Source organism: Nomascus leucogenys, chromosome 4, assembly GCF_006542625.1.
Source record: "Nomascus leucogenys isolate Asia chromosome 4, Asia_NLE_v1, whole genome shotgun sequence".
In the NCBI taxonomy this organism is placed as follows: Eukaryota; Metazoa; Chordata; class Mammalia; order Primates; family Hylobatidae; genus Nomascus; species Nomascus leucogenys.
The window spans coordinates 102010579-102022731 of NC_044384.1; the positions used below are offsets into that span (position 1 = coordinate 102010579).

At 59.5% G+C, this 12153-nt stretch overlaps 1 protein-coding gene across 1 annotated transcript in view; it reads right to left on the reverse strand.

The window, feature by feature from the left end:
* BSN (bassoon presynaptic cytomatrix protein) overlaps positions 1–12153 on the reverse strand; it is a 113735-nt gene that overhangs the window by 12533 nt on the left and 89049 nt on the right. Inside the window, exons 4-5 of the mRNA XM_030811770.1 lie at positions 7933–8379; positions 813–7469 (exon numbers count right to left, since the gene is read on the reverse strand). Of these exons, the coding sequence (XP_030667630.1) occupies positions 813–7469; positions 7933–8379 (7104 nt within the window). The remainder of the gene's footprint in view (positions 1–812; positions 7470–7932; positions 8380–12153) is intronic.

Below are 12153 nucleotides of genomic sequence, written 5' to 3' on the forward strand. Positions count from 1 at the left end.
ATCTCACATGCCTAAAACCTCCAGAGGCTTCCAGGGAGGGTCTTTAGGAAAAGCCCATCCTCCTCAGCCTGGCACTCAGTTGTTGGCATTAGGCCCTCGCAACCCTCTATTCTCACTTCTGCTGCAGCCCACAGCCAAGCCACGTCTCACAGTCCCCATCCGTCACTGGCAAATAAAGCCACAGCCAAGGGTAAGTTTATGCTTCTGAATCCCCTATCTAGGGGAGCAGACAGGTGTGTAAACAGATTTACCGAGGGCCAGGTAGGGGCAGGGAACACCCCAGGGCAGAGAGCACAATGCAGCCCACTGGGATGGGCCTCTAGTGCTAGGACATAGGGGTGTGGGCTTCCTGTGTGGCAGTGGAAACCAGGCCAGGACTGAGAGGACGAGAGCAGCCCCGCCAGGTTCATGTGACTGATTTTGTTAGGAAACACCCATAGATGAAGTTTGGAGTGGAAGGAGTCCAGACTAGAAGTGACAGCTGAAGAGGCCTGAAGGGGGAGGTAGCAGGGGCTGGACCAGGTATGGGTGGTGAAGGGACAGTGCTGGGAGGAGGCTGAAGCTTCTAGTGGGGGGTATGTGGCTGGAAGGCTGTGGGGGCCCATGTGTGTGTCTGTATCTGCCAGGCTGTCTGCCGGCTGCAGGCTCTATCAGATGTGCACCAGGGAGCATCTGCTCATTGACTCCTTCCCCTGGGCCTCTGGGGCCAGAGATGCCTCTACTCCCACCCCAAAAGAAGCCCCTCCCTGTGGGGGCCCCTCGGGCTAGGCAGAGATCCCTGTCCCACCCTGGAACAGCCCGTGTTCCCATACCTGGCTACCCAGTCCCCCCTGGTGCTGGTAGAGGGAGAATCTCTCTTTGGCAGACTCTTCGGCGGTGGGGCTGAGGGGCTTAGGGTCAGACAGGGACCGCTGCAGGGTCTTCATGGGGCGAGGCAGCGTCTGCTGGCGGAGAGCGCTGTCAGCCGTGAAGTGCTTCTGGGGACTCACGTGAGCCTTGTTCAGCCTCTCACTGGAAGCAAAGGAGGTGTCCAGGAGCCGGTGAGGGGACAGGGGTGAGACTGGTGAGTAGAGGACCTGAGGGGACTTGGGAGGCTGGCGGCTCACAAGCTGTGAGAGAGACTCCGGAGGCAGGTGGGCCTGGTACCCAATCTCCAGGGGATCTGGCTTCTTTTTTTCAAATCTGCCCAGAGGCCCTGGGGTGACGATCTGGATGCCAGGCAGGTAGGGGCTGATGGCAGTTGGCCCTACAAGCTGTGACCCGGCTATACCCTGGGCCTGCCCATCTGGCTCCGTCTGGCAGGCCAGGCTCTCCCCACGCCCAGTCTTCTCTGGCGCCGATATGTACCTGACGATCTCCACCTTGGGGTCAGTAGCAGCTGTGATGTGGATGGCTGGAGAGACCCTGGGCAGCTGGTCAGGCTCCGTCTGCACGGAGCAGTCACTGATGGTCTGGATGCCCACGCTGCTCATGGCCCTCACAGTGGCAGCAGCACTGGATGACGAGACAGTGGCATCGTGCTTGCTGTCAGAGCCTGAGTCTGAGTGGCGGGGAAGACGAGACCTGCGGCGGCGCACTGGCTGCTCCCACTCAGCACTGTCTTCATCGTCTGTCTGCACACTGCAGTCAGCACTCCGCCGTGCCCGGCGTCGCCGACTCAAGAGGTAGCGGCCCTCCCCATCCTCATCGTCTGTCTGCACGCTGCTGTCGGCAATCCTCCTGACCACACAGGGCTCAGCCCCAGACTCTGGTTCACAGGCGTCCCGCAGGCGTGGCATGGAGTGCCGCTTCTTGATGCCACTACGGCTGGGCTCCCACTGCTCCTCCGTTTGCAGTGACATGTCTGAGGCAGAGCTTGGGAGACCCCGGTGCAGCACTGGCTCACGAGGCTGCCCAGGTCCTTCAGGCCCTGCCATGGCAATGAAGGCTGCATGTGTAAGGGGGGGCCAATACTGGCCATTCTGGGCCAACTCAGCAGCCGCTAGGGGAGGCCCTCGGCCAGGTGCCTCACAGGCTGCAGGAAACGGAGGCTTCTGCCGCTGCTTCTGCTCCTCTAGCTGCTGCTGCAGCTGCTGCTGGAGCTGCTGGATCTGCTCCAGCTGCAGACGCTGCTGCGCTAGCTGTTCCCGCTGCAGTGCAAATTGAGCCTGGCGTTCCTCTTGCTGCTGCTGCAGCACATGGTGCTTGATGGTCTGCAGCTCCTGCAACTCCCGCTGCACCAGCAGCTGCTCCTCCTCACGGTGCCTCTGCAGCTCCACACGTTCCCGCTCTAGCTCCTCTTGCAGCCGAAGTTGTCGCAGCTTCTCCAACTCCACCCGCTCCCGCTCTAGCTGGAGCAGCTGCTCTTGTTGCTTCCGCTGCCTCTCCTCCTGTGATGCTTCCTCTTTCTCGAACCCTGGCCGGCTGAGGGCCCCACTGCCACCCCCAGGAGCAGCATCTGCTGGTGGCTTCTGGCCGGCTAGTGGGGCAGGAGCTGGGGCTCCTGCAGCCTCCTTGATGGCAGCAGGGGTGGTTGTGGGAAGAGGCTCTTCTCGTGCAGCCCCTACTGGCATCTCTGGCCTTGAAGGGCCCCCAGCCCCGGGGGCCTTGGCAGCAGCAGGTTTCCCCAGATAGACAGGCCCTTCTGCAGGTGGAACACTGGAAGCAATGGGAAATCTACTTGGTGCAGGATATCGGTACAGCCCTGTGGGTCCAAGAGGTACCCGGGGGGCAATCATGGGCACACGTGTCAGACTGGTCAGTGGCACAGCTGTGATTCCACCAGATGCGTAAGGCCTGTACATGCCACCACGCACCATGGGCCGCAGGACTGAGGCAGGCTGGGTGGTGATGGGCAGTGTTGCAGCAATTGGGGTATTGATAGTCGAGTAGATCATGCCATCAGCTGCACGTACGGTGGCTGTGGACGGCAGCAGCTGTCTGACTGCTGTTCCTTGGCCTGCTGCAGGCCCATACTGGGCCAAGTTCCCAGGACTTGGGTGGCCCTCTGGAAAGGTGGGGTTACCAAGGAGTCCAGGTCTGAGGGGAGCCAGACTCTGTGGAGCACTGAGCCCGGGCCCGTGCTGGGGCTGGTACTGCACAAGGTCAGGGCCACCACCACTGCCATGCCGCCCACCATACTGGTCCATGGAGTTGAGGGCAGCGCACATGCGACTGATTTCACGGGCTGTGGTGGCACTGTACTGGGCCAGGCTGGCCTCCTGGAAGCCAACTGCATCTCCCCGTGGGCCGTACCTGTGGTCTGAGTAGATGTTCGACACCGAGCTATAGCGCCGCATGGGAAGCGGGTGAGCCAAAAGGTCTGTAGGATGACGCAGGTCCGTGACTGAGCCATACTGCAAGCCCTGCCCTAGGTAGCGTCCATCCGCAAAGCCCAGGCTGTAGGAGTGCTTCAGTGAGCTGAGGTCCATAGCTGAGTCTCGTCCAGGACCCTGGAAGAGCTGCCCGATCCTCTGGGCATGGTAGTTGAGGCCAGCCTCAGCCAAATTGGTGTCAGACATGGAGGAGTACAGCCTGCCAGGCAGGCCTTGTGGGTAGGGCCTCTGCTCCTCATGGGGCCCAGGCCCCACCACCCCCTGTGCCCGGTAGGTGGGGGGCTCAGGAGGCTCAGGGTCCCGGGGACCATAGAAGGGGCCGCTGCTTTGGCCAAGTGGGGCAGCATCTGCCATGCTCTTCTCAGGCACACTGGGGGCCGGGTGGAAGGTGCCAGTGCAGCTGCTGCCAAAGGGGAGCTTGTAGACCATGTCACAGCATGCCAGCTGGCTCTCAGGCCTCATCCCAGTAAGGTCCAGGGCACCCGCAGGCTCCTCTGGGAGCAGTGTGGTCACAGTGCCTGCTGTGCCCTCTCCCATCTGCACCACCACTGTGTGTGGCTTCCTGGCACCTGGCAGAGCATGTGACCGCAGCTCTGCAGGGGTGGCCCGGTGGGGCTCGGCACCTGGCTCTGGCACTGGGCCTGGCTTGAGGCCAACGCTCTGGGCAGTGCCCATCTGAGTGATCAAAACGTCTCTTCTGGCCAGAGGAGTTACTTGATTGGGCAGGTTATATCTGGCAAACTTGGCCTCCCTGGGTCTTCCCCGGGGCCCACTTCGGTATGGGGCTGTCTGGACAGCCTGCTCTACTTGTTTGACCTGGGCCAGGCACACGGGGCTACCCCCACCCTGGCCAAAGTCAAGGCGGCTCTGGTAGGGGTCTCCATAGACCACAGGCTGCTTTTGTTGAGCCATGAGCACAGACGAGGCCATGGTGATGCTCACGGTGGTGGCAGTGGCAAGGAAGGTATGGGTCTGCTCCTGGGCATTAAGGTTGATAACCAAGGGCTGCACGGTGGTCGACTGCCGTCCTGGGATTGGATCCAGGGCGAGACCATACTTCCTCGCTTCCACAGCAAGAGAGGTGAGGTCCATGCCCTGGTCAGTAAGGATGATGGGAGTGGGCTTGACAGCTGTACGGAGGTCTACCACTGCAGTGCCAGGGGTCCTGGGGCCTGGCTCAACCCTAGACGTCCCAGGGACAGAGGAGATCCGGCACAGGGAGATGTTCTCAGCAGGGAGGGCACCCCAGCCATATAGTGCCAGGGGCCCGTCTGCACCAGCACTGGGCACCCGTGGAAAGCCAGGTGGCCCAGGTGGCTCTGGGGGCAGCTGAGACACACTCGGAGGTGTTGTCTGGCTGTAGCCGTGGGTGGTGGGCTGGGTTTCAGTAGGTGAGCAGAGCGGGGAGGTGGAGGCACTGGCATGTACCATCCTGGTCTGGCTGGAGGCATCTGATGCCAGCGTGATGACCATAAAGGGAGCCTCTTGAGAGGACTCCTGCCACACCAGGCGAGGCGTGCTGGGTCGATGTGGTGTTTGTGTGCCCTGGGCTACCATAGGTGATGGAGTGGGGGCACCAGGGCTCCGTGGCATGTCTGAGGCAGGGGCTGGACTTGGTGTCTGTGTAGAGAACTCTGCTGTGGCCCTTGGGCCCATCTTGCCAGGGGAGAATGTGGGACTCTCTGAGGGGGAAGACGGGGAGAGAGGTGGGCTGGAGCTTGCAAAGTAGGAATATGCCCGGGAAGGCTGAGGAGTGCCACCCTCACCGTCACTCGCACTCAAGGGCTTCTCTCTAGCAGCTCGTCCAGCTGCAGCAAGGCCACTGGGGGCCTGGGGTAGATCCTCAGTTTGGGACCCATAGTTTGCAGTGGTTGGGCTGTGTCCATAGCTGTGGGCTGTGGAAGATGGTGAAGGACTGCGCTTGGAGCCTGCTGGGGAGGCTGGAGTCATATATCCTCGTGGCAGCCCAGCTGGACAAGGAGCCACAGCTGTGGTGGCTGGGGTCCCAGGGCCCTGGGAAAAGGGCATGCCTATCTCCTTGGAGGCTGAGCTGGGGGAGGCAGGAGAGCTGTGCAGCTTGAGGGGGTCCTGAGGCTCCTTTGCAAAATGCTGAGTGACACGGACATCGGGAATAACTCGGCCCCCGCTGCTGTCTGAGGAGGTGGGGGTAGAGAAGGACACAGGGGCAGCGAGCTGGGTGGGACTGGTACCAGGGGTAAGGGGGCCACCATTTTGCTTCATTGGGTCCATGTATGCACTCTCAGCATTTAGAAACTGCTTCTCCTTCTTTTTGTCCTCAGCAAAAGCCAGGTCTCGTGAGGAGGCCTGCCGCATGCGGACTATGCTCTGTGATGTCTGAAGGATTTCTTCGTACACAGCTGCTCCCAGGCCGGCTGGCGTGCCCTCTGCGGCAGGCTGAGCAGCCTGGCCATATTCACGGTCTGCAGTGTCTTGATATTCGAAGGAGCCCGGGCTCCGGGGGCCTGTGGGCTGAGAGGGGCCGCCATGGGGTCCCCGGGCCCCTGCCGCCTGGCCTTGCTGCCTCTGGAGCAGCTCAGCTTTGCGCATCATCTCCTCATAAGCCTCCTCAGCGCTCTTGAGGGGCCTCCCGGAACTGGGAGTGGTGGAGCTGCCAGAGGGTGTCTCGGTTGGTGAGTAGAGGGACATGAAGGTGGGCAGGTTGTACTCACTGCCTGACTTGTAAAGCCGGCTAGGGCCACCATCCAAGGCCTCAGCCTCAGAGTCAAGGGAGGGTGAGGGTGAGTACTCGGAGCAGGAGGAGCGGTGTAGCTCCTCCATCTCGGCCGCCTGCCTCAGCTCCTCCGTGGGGGAGGCGTCCTCGATGGGTGACAAGTTACTGGGTGGTGTCTTGGAGCGCTCTCGCCTCCGCTGGGCCCGCAGTTCTTCCTTGTCCCGCCGGGTCTTGCGGGCCGTGCTGCGGATGCGCTGCTGCTCCACCTCCCGCATCTTCTCTTGCTCACGCAGCAGCTCCTCTTCCTCCCGCAGCTCCTCCTCCTCCGAGGAGTCCTCAATGGTGGGTAGCAGGGGCCCGTGGGAGCGGTGCCGGGCCTTGCGCTGCTGCTTTGCTTCTTCTAGACGCTGCCTGCGGCTGGGGCTGCTGTCACTGTCCTCCTCTAGGGAGGACAGAGAGGTGGGAGAGGTGCCCGAGGTGTAGCTGGGTGTGGAGGCAGGCAATGTAGAGGAGTGCTCACCACGGGAGCGGTCCTCAGGGGAGCCCGTCAGGCTCTCCATCTCCAGCTCGGGCTCCCGGTCCAGACTCGGGTCTGGACCTTGGCCCAGGTCCAACTCATGACCATAACTGCCCGTGCTGTTGAGCTCAATAGTCTTGAAGCGACGGAGCCCACCCTGCAGGGTCCCACTGCCATCGGTAGCCTCTGCTGAGCCTCCCTCAGGGAGCAGCTCCTCATAGCCCGTGGTGGCATTGTGGGGCAGGCGCCTCTTGGGCAGTGCTGCTGGTTCTTGGCTAGGCTCAGGCCTGGGTCTGGGGCCACCCTTCTGGGTGCCATGTTTGGCCAGGCCATGCCCGGAGGTGGCAGTGTCATCCTCCTCCAGGTTGTCTTCCTCGGCGCTCATCTCCAGAATCTGCCGTCGCATGAACTCCTCATCAGTCAGTTCTGCTGCCCGGGCTGGGGTCTGGGGTGGAAGAGGGGACAGGCCACCCTCACTGCTGTCCTCCACATAGTCGTGCCTCAATTGGCTGCCAAAGTCGTCTGAGGACTCAGCAGTGTCCTGCTGCTCTCTCCGGCGCCTCCACTCAGCAGAGTCTTCGTCTTCCTCCAGGATATCCTCCAGCTCCTCATCAGAGTCAAAGGCCTCAGGCGTGATGGACAAGGAGTGGGGCCGCTGCTTCTGCTCTTCGCCAGTACTGCTGGAGAGTGGCTTGCTCAGCTCACTTGGGGCCAGGCCCTGGGCCTGCAGCAAAGGCCGCATGCTGCTCCCCACCTTGTGGATCTCGGAGGGGCTGGGTGGATGTGGCCCTGTCACCCCTGCACTGTCCAGCTGTTCCACCTCCTGCTGCACGACTCCTGTGATCTCACTCTGGGAGCTAGAGATGCCGTCGGAGGAATAGCCTGTGTCACTGAGGCTCTGTGGGCTCCGAGACGCATCCTGAGAGTAAGGCTTGCCCGCCAGGTCCTGCAGCAGGGTGAAAAGCAAACACTGACTCCCCATGGCAAAGCTTGTGGTGGGAACCCAACCCTCCCTGTCAATCCCAGGACCCTGGGGAAGAGTCTGGCCATTTCCCAAGGGTTTAGGGCCCGCCACCCACCCTATCTCCTTCTCGCCTTGAATAACCTGAAGGTTCCATGGCAAGCCCAAACCAGCCCTTGGTCTTCAAAGAGAAACTTTACTAGATCAAAGGGTATCAAAACCCAGCAAAGCATCTGACAAGGTGCCAGACACAGCACCAGTGTAAAACTCACAGTCTCCAAGGGTGCCAGAACCTCATCTAGACTTTCCTTCTACTGTGTCCCTTCCCTCCTGTGTGGCCCCAAGGCACCTGTCCTGGGCCTACAGCCTCAGCCACCCAGGGAGGCAAGCCTTTCCATAGACTGTCCTGTCTGAAAGCTAGGGTCTCTGGGAAGTGAATGGAACTGACCTCCGCCTCCCCACCCTTGGGGGCTTCTGGAACAGCCTTGACGACAGGGGTGGCAGGTTCAGCCCTCCTCACCCCACTCTTTACTTTAGGAGTCCCAGGGGTTGGGGTAGTCTCTGGAGGTGGCTTCGGCATGGGCTCAGCTTTAGTGGGGACTCTGGTCTTCTTTTCCTGGGCACTGCTTGGGGTCTTGCTGGGTTCAGAAGCCCTGAGGGGCTTGGTCTGGGGGCTGGCCTTGGTGGATAGAGGGCTGGCCTTGGCAGGCAGGGGGCCGGATGGCTGGCCCAGCCCCTGTGGCCCTTTCTGCTTCAGAGGGGATGTTCCAGATGCACGGTGAGGGGCCCCTACAGGGGGCTGCTGTGAGGTGGGCGGCAGCAGAGGGGTTGGCTCTCCTAGGCTGCCCTCCAGTAGCCGCTTGGTTTGGCAGTTCAGACAGAGCCACTCTGTTTTCTGCAAGGAAATGGGAGAGGGGGTTGATGAAAATTAAAAAGACACTGAAGTCCTCAAATAATATTTCCATAACTATTTCTGTAACCTTAGGGAGGAGAGAACTTTCAAAGCATAACGCCAAAGACATAAGGAGAAAAAGACTGATCGATTTACTGCCCCCAATAACAAATTCCCCTATTCTTAGGATGAACATACACAAAGTCAGAATGCAAGTAACAACCCCAAAGAGGAGTACTTTCCTTAATCCACAGAGAACTTTTCACCCGGCCAGAAAAGGGGGAGAACTGTGGGGGACGGGAGGGCCTAGCCCTAAGCAGAGGGGGAAGCTGAGGTCTCAATCTGAGGGAGCAAACGGCTCCTAGTGGGCTGGTATGGAGTCCAGCAGTTGAGAACCCTTGCAGAAGACGAGTAGCATCCAAGCATGGAGCACTTCCTGGAGGCACTACGCTTCCCCTGCCTCCCAGCTCTCAAGTCTGACTCCATCCTTCCCCACACTCTTTCCCAGGTAAGGGCTATGCTAGATAGGGTGCAGACTCTTGGGGCCAGGGGAGGCTGTCTGGGAGTAGCCCTGCTTGGTGGAGGACAGAGGGGCTGAGCAGTCCTCCCTGCTCAAATCCCCAGCCCAAGTCACCTTGTCTAAGGCCAGCAGAGACCCTCAGGTAGAGGCCTCCTCCTGCCCCCAGGGCTCTGGACTGTTCCTCTGATGGGGACTATGTATGGTGGCCCTTGTGTCAGGGGCCCTGCTCCCTCCAGAGCTGGACTGGGATCAAATTCTCAACCATCAGTCCACCACTCTCAGGATCCTCTACTGTTTCAGGCCCAGTGCTGGGGGCTGAAGACAGCCATGACTCAGCAGACAGACAGGCACTGGCATGCAGCCTTTCTGGAGCCCACAACCCCAAACAGGTCATTTACAAGCATGACACAGGTATCAATGGTGAAGCCCCCAGAACACAAGAAGCGAAGTCCAAGTCTCCCAGCCCCAGCTGCTTTGTACAGGGGTAGGGTTTGGGCATCTCTGAGGCCTAAATGGGTGATTCCTGCAGCAGGTCTGAGGCTGACAGGGGCATGTCTCCCAGTAGCCTCCTCCAGAGTCAGGGCTCCTCCTTGGCAGGATATGAAGTCCTTCCCTGGCCCACATGGGATGGAGAATGAGGTTATAGTGGAGCCCAGAGCATGGTCCCACAGACACCTGTGCCTGTTCTTACTCTGTGGCACAGAGCCTTAGTGCTCCCTCCGTCCTACAGGGAGCTCACTCATCCCAGGTGCCCGGACATACAGGCTCCCATCAACAACTCTGCCACTGAGATGGACCATAAGAACCATAAGGTCACAGAGCCAGAGGACTGGAAAAGGAGGTGACCTTTGGCCCTTGCCACCCACAGGAAGGCTAACAACCTCAGTACCCTTACTTCACATGCTGCCTCTGGCAGCCTTGGAAGCCCGGTACCCCCAGGGTGCCTGCCCTTAGCCTGGCATCCTAGGACCACCATGGCAGATAACATGGCAATGGTTCTGCCCTGGTTTGCTGTCCACAGACAGCTACACTCCACTTCTCTGCTCTGGGCTTCAGCAGAGGCTAGGCTTGCAGATGGCAGGGCCTTGGTGTGTGTTGAGGGACAGGCCTGCTCCCCGGGCTGGTTACTCAGGGTCAAGACTGCTTCTCTCCCACTGGAGCTTCTGCTCTTCCCCGAGGCCCAACCCCATGCACAAGTCCCAGGAAGAGGAATGGGGCAGTGGCCCAGCTGTGGAGGGGGACCCTTTAGATGCCCTACATACATATACTCACTCTGTTCTCGGCACAGCCCAGCCCTAACACCACTACTGACTCCCTTGAACCTTATCTGATGCTCAATGTGTCTCCACACAAAACCCCACAAGGCAATAAGTGCTGGCCACTGGCCAGGCCCTGGGCTCACTTGGCCTGGCAGGGTGCACCCCCAGAGGTACCTGGGGAGAATACAGATAGGTTGAGACCGAGCCCCAGATGAACAGGACATGGGAGAGCACAGAGCCTGATCCAGGAACCCTAGCTCTCATGCCCCCAGCATCACCTGTGTACACAATGGAAATTCCCCCGTGTCAGAAAGGACTGTGAGATGGCAAAATGACCCTGGAGAGATGGCAGGGCTATAGGCAGAGACCAAGAGAGAGAGCTCTGGAAATGAGTGAACAGCCCCTTCCCCAGCCCTATGGTCAGCATGATGGGTTTAGGATATAGGCCCAGTGGGCTGGCCCAAGGCAATGCTGCCCTAACTCCACTTTGGAGCCCTGTGCACACCCATCCCATGTTAGGCCTCTCAAAGTTTGGTTATCTGCCCTGGCCCACCTTGGTGGCCTGGCAAACCCCTAACCCCATCTCTGGCCTGCAAACCCCACACAGAAGCAACAGTCTAAGTGAAGCAAGTCACCTTGGAAGGGTGGTCTGGATGGAGGAGGCAGACCTAATGCTAAGTGCTCTGACCAAATGCTGGAGAGGCCAGCTTGCCTGAACCCAGAGGACCAGCTCTCAGCAGAGATGTTACCTGTGGTCACATGCTCCCTGGGGCTTTGCTCCTTCATACATTTATTCACAGAGACAGCCAGGTTGCAGATTGCCTGGCAGGCTCTCTTGCTCCTGGCTCTGCTATAGTAGGCAGTGAGGAAGGGAGAGCAGGCAGGAAGAGGCATGTGAAGTAAGGGCTAAAAATAAACATTGACCTGGCTGCTGGAGGCCCTTCACAAGCCCTCTGGGAGTGGGGAAGAAGGGTACAGGGCACTGGGGCTGGTAGGAGTAGAGCCAGGGGAGACCTGGCCCAGGCCCAAGTCTTCCAGGGAATGAGAATCGGGTGGAAGGCAGGCCATGTAGAATCTCTGTGCCTGGGGCTGGGACACAGTTGCTGGGGTCCCAATTCCTTTATCCATTCTATTCTCATTTTCTCCAACCCCAGCATACCCCTACCTCCATCCCAAACGTTCATTCCCTTATTCTTCCGCTCGTTTCCATTCCCCAATTTCAGTGTTCATTCCTCATTCAGCCATCCATTCATTGCACAGCCCTCTTGTACTCCGCCTCACTCAGCCCATGCCAGCCCCAGTCCTTGGGAAAGTGTTGCCTGCTTACCCCTTCGCCTGGCCTCTTCGACAAAAGGGCAGGGGATGGATAATGGGGTGGCTCTGATGACTACTTCTGCCTCACTCCCTCTGTCCAGTTCCTTTCTGGGGCAGGAAGGTACAAATTCCCCAAGGACAATCATCACCTAACAGTGGGAGAGGCAGGTGTGTATGCCATCAGATGGCGCTCAGTGGTTCAGGGCATCACTATTTAGGGTAAAGAAGGGGAAATGGGATGACTGAGTTAGTGGGGTGCCCTCTAGGCACGTGAGAGCTGCTGCCTTCTGGGACCACTGGCCATTGTGCCTTGTGAGCCAGGACAGATCCTGCACTGTCTGCCATCGTCTGAATGAACCTGCATTCCACGTAATCGCTTCATGTGTGGAGCTGGCCTGCATGCCAGTATGGTTATGGTGACACTGTTCCAGTCAATGCCCTATGGCCAGCTGCCTGGCCCTAAACACCCTCAGCCCTGCTGCCAGACCAGGGGGCTGTGAATGAGAACTCCAGAGAAAAGGATGCCCAGGGGTCATCTTGGAGGACACTGGACCACAGGGATGGCCATCACTGGTGCTGCTATTCCTCTCCTAACTTTGTGACCCTGAGCCTTCCTGTTGCTGGACATGCCTAAGCTCCTTCTTTCTGGGCCTCTTCCTCCCATAAAATAAACCCACCCTGGTG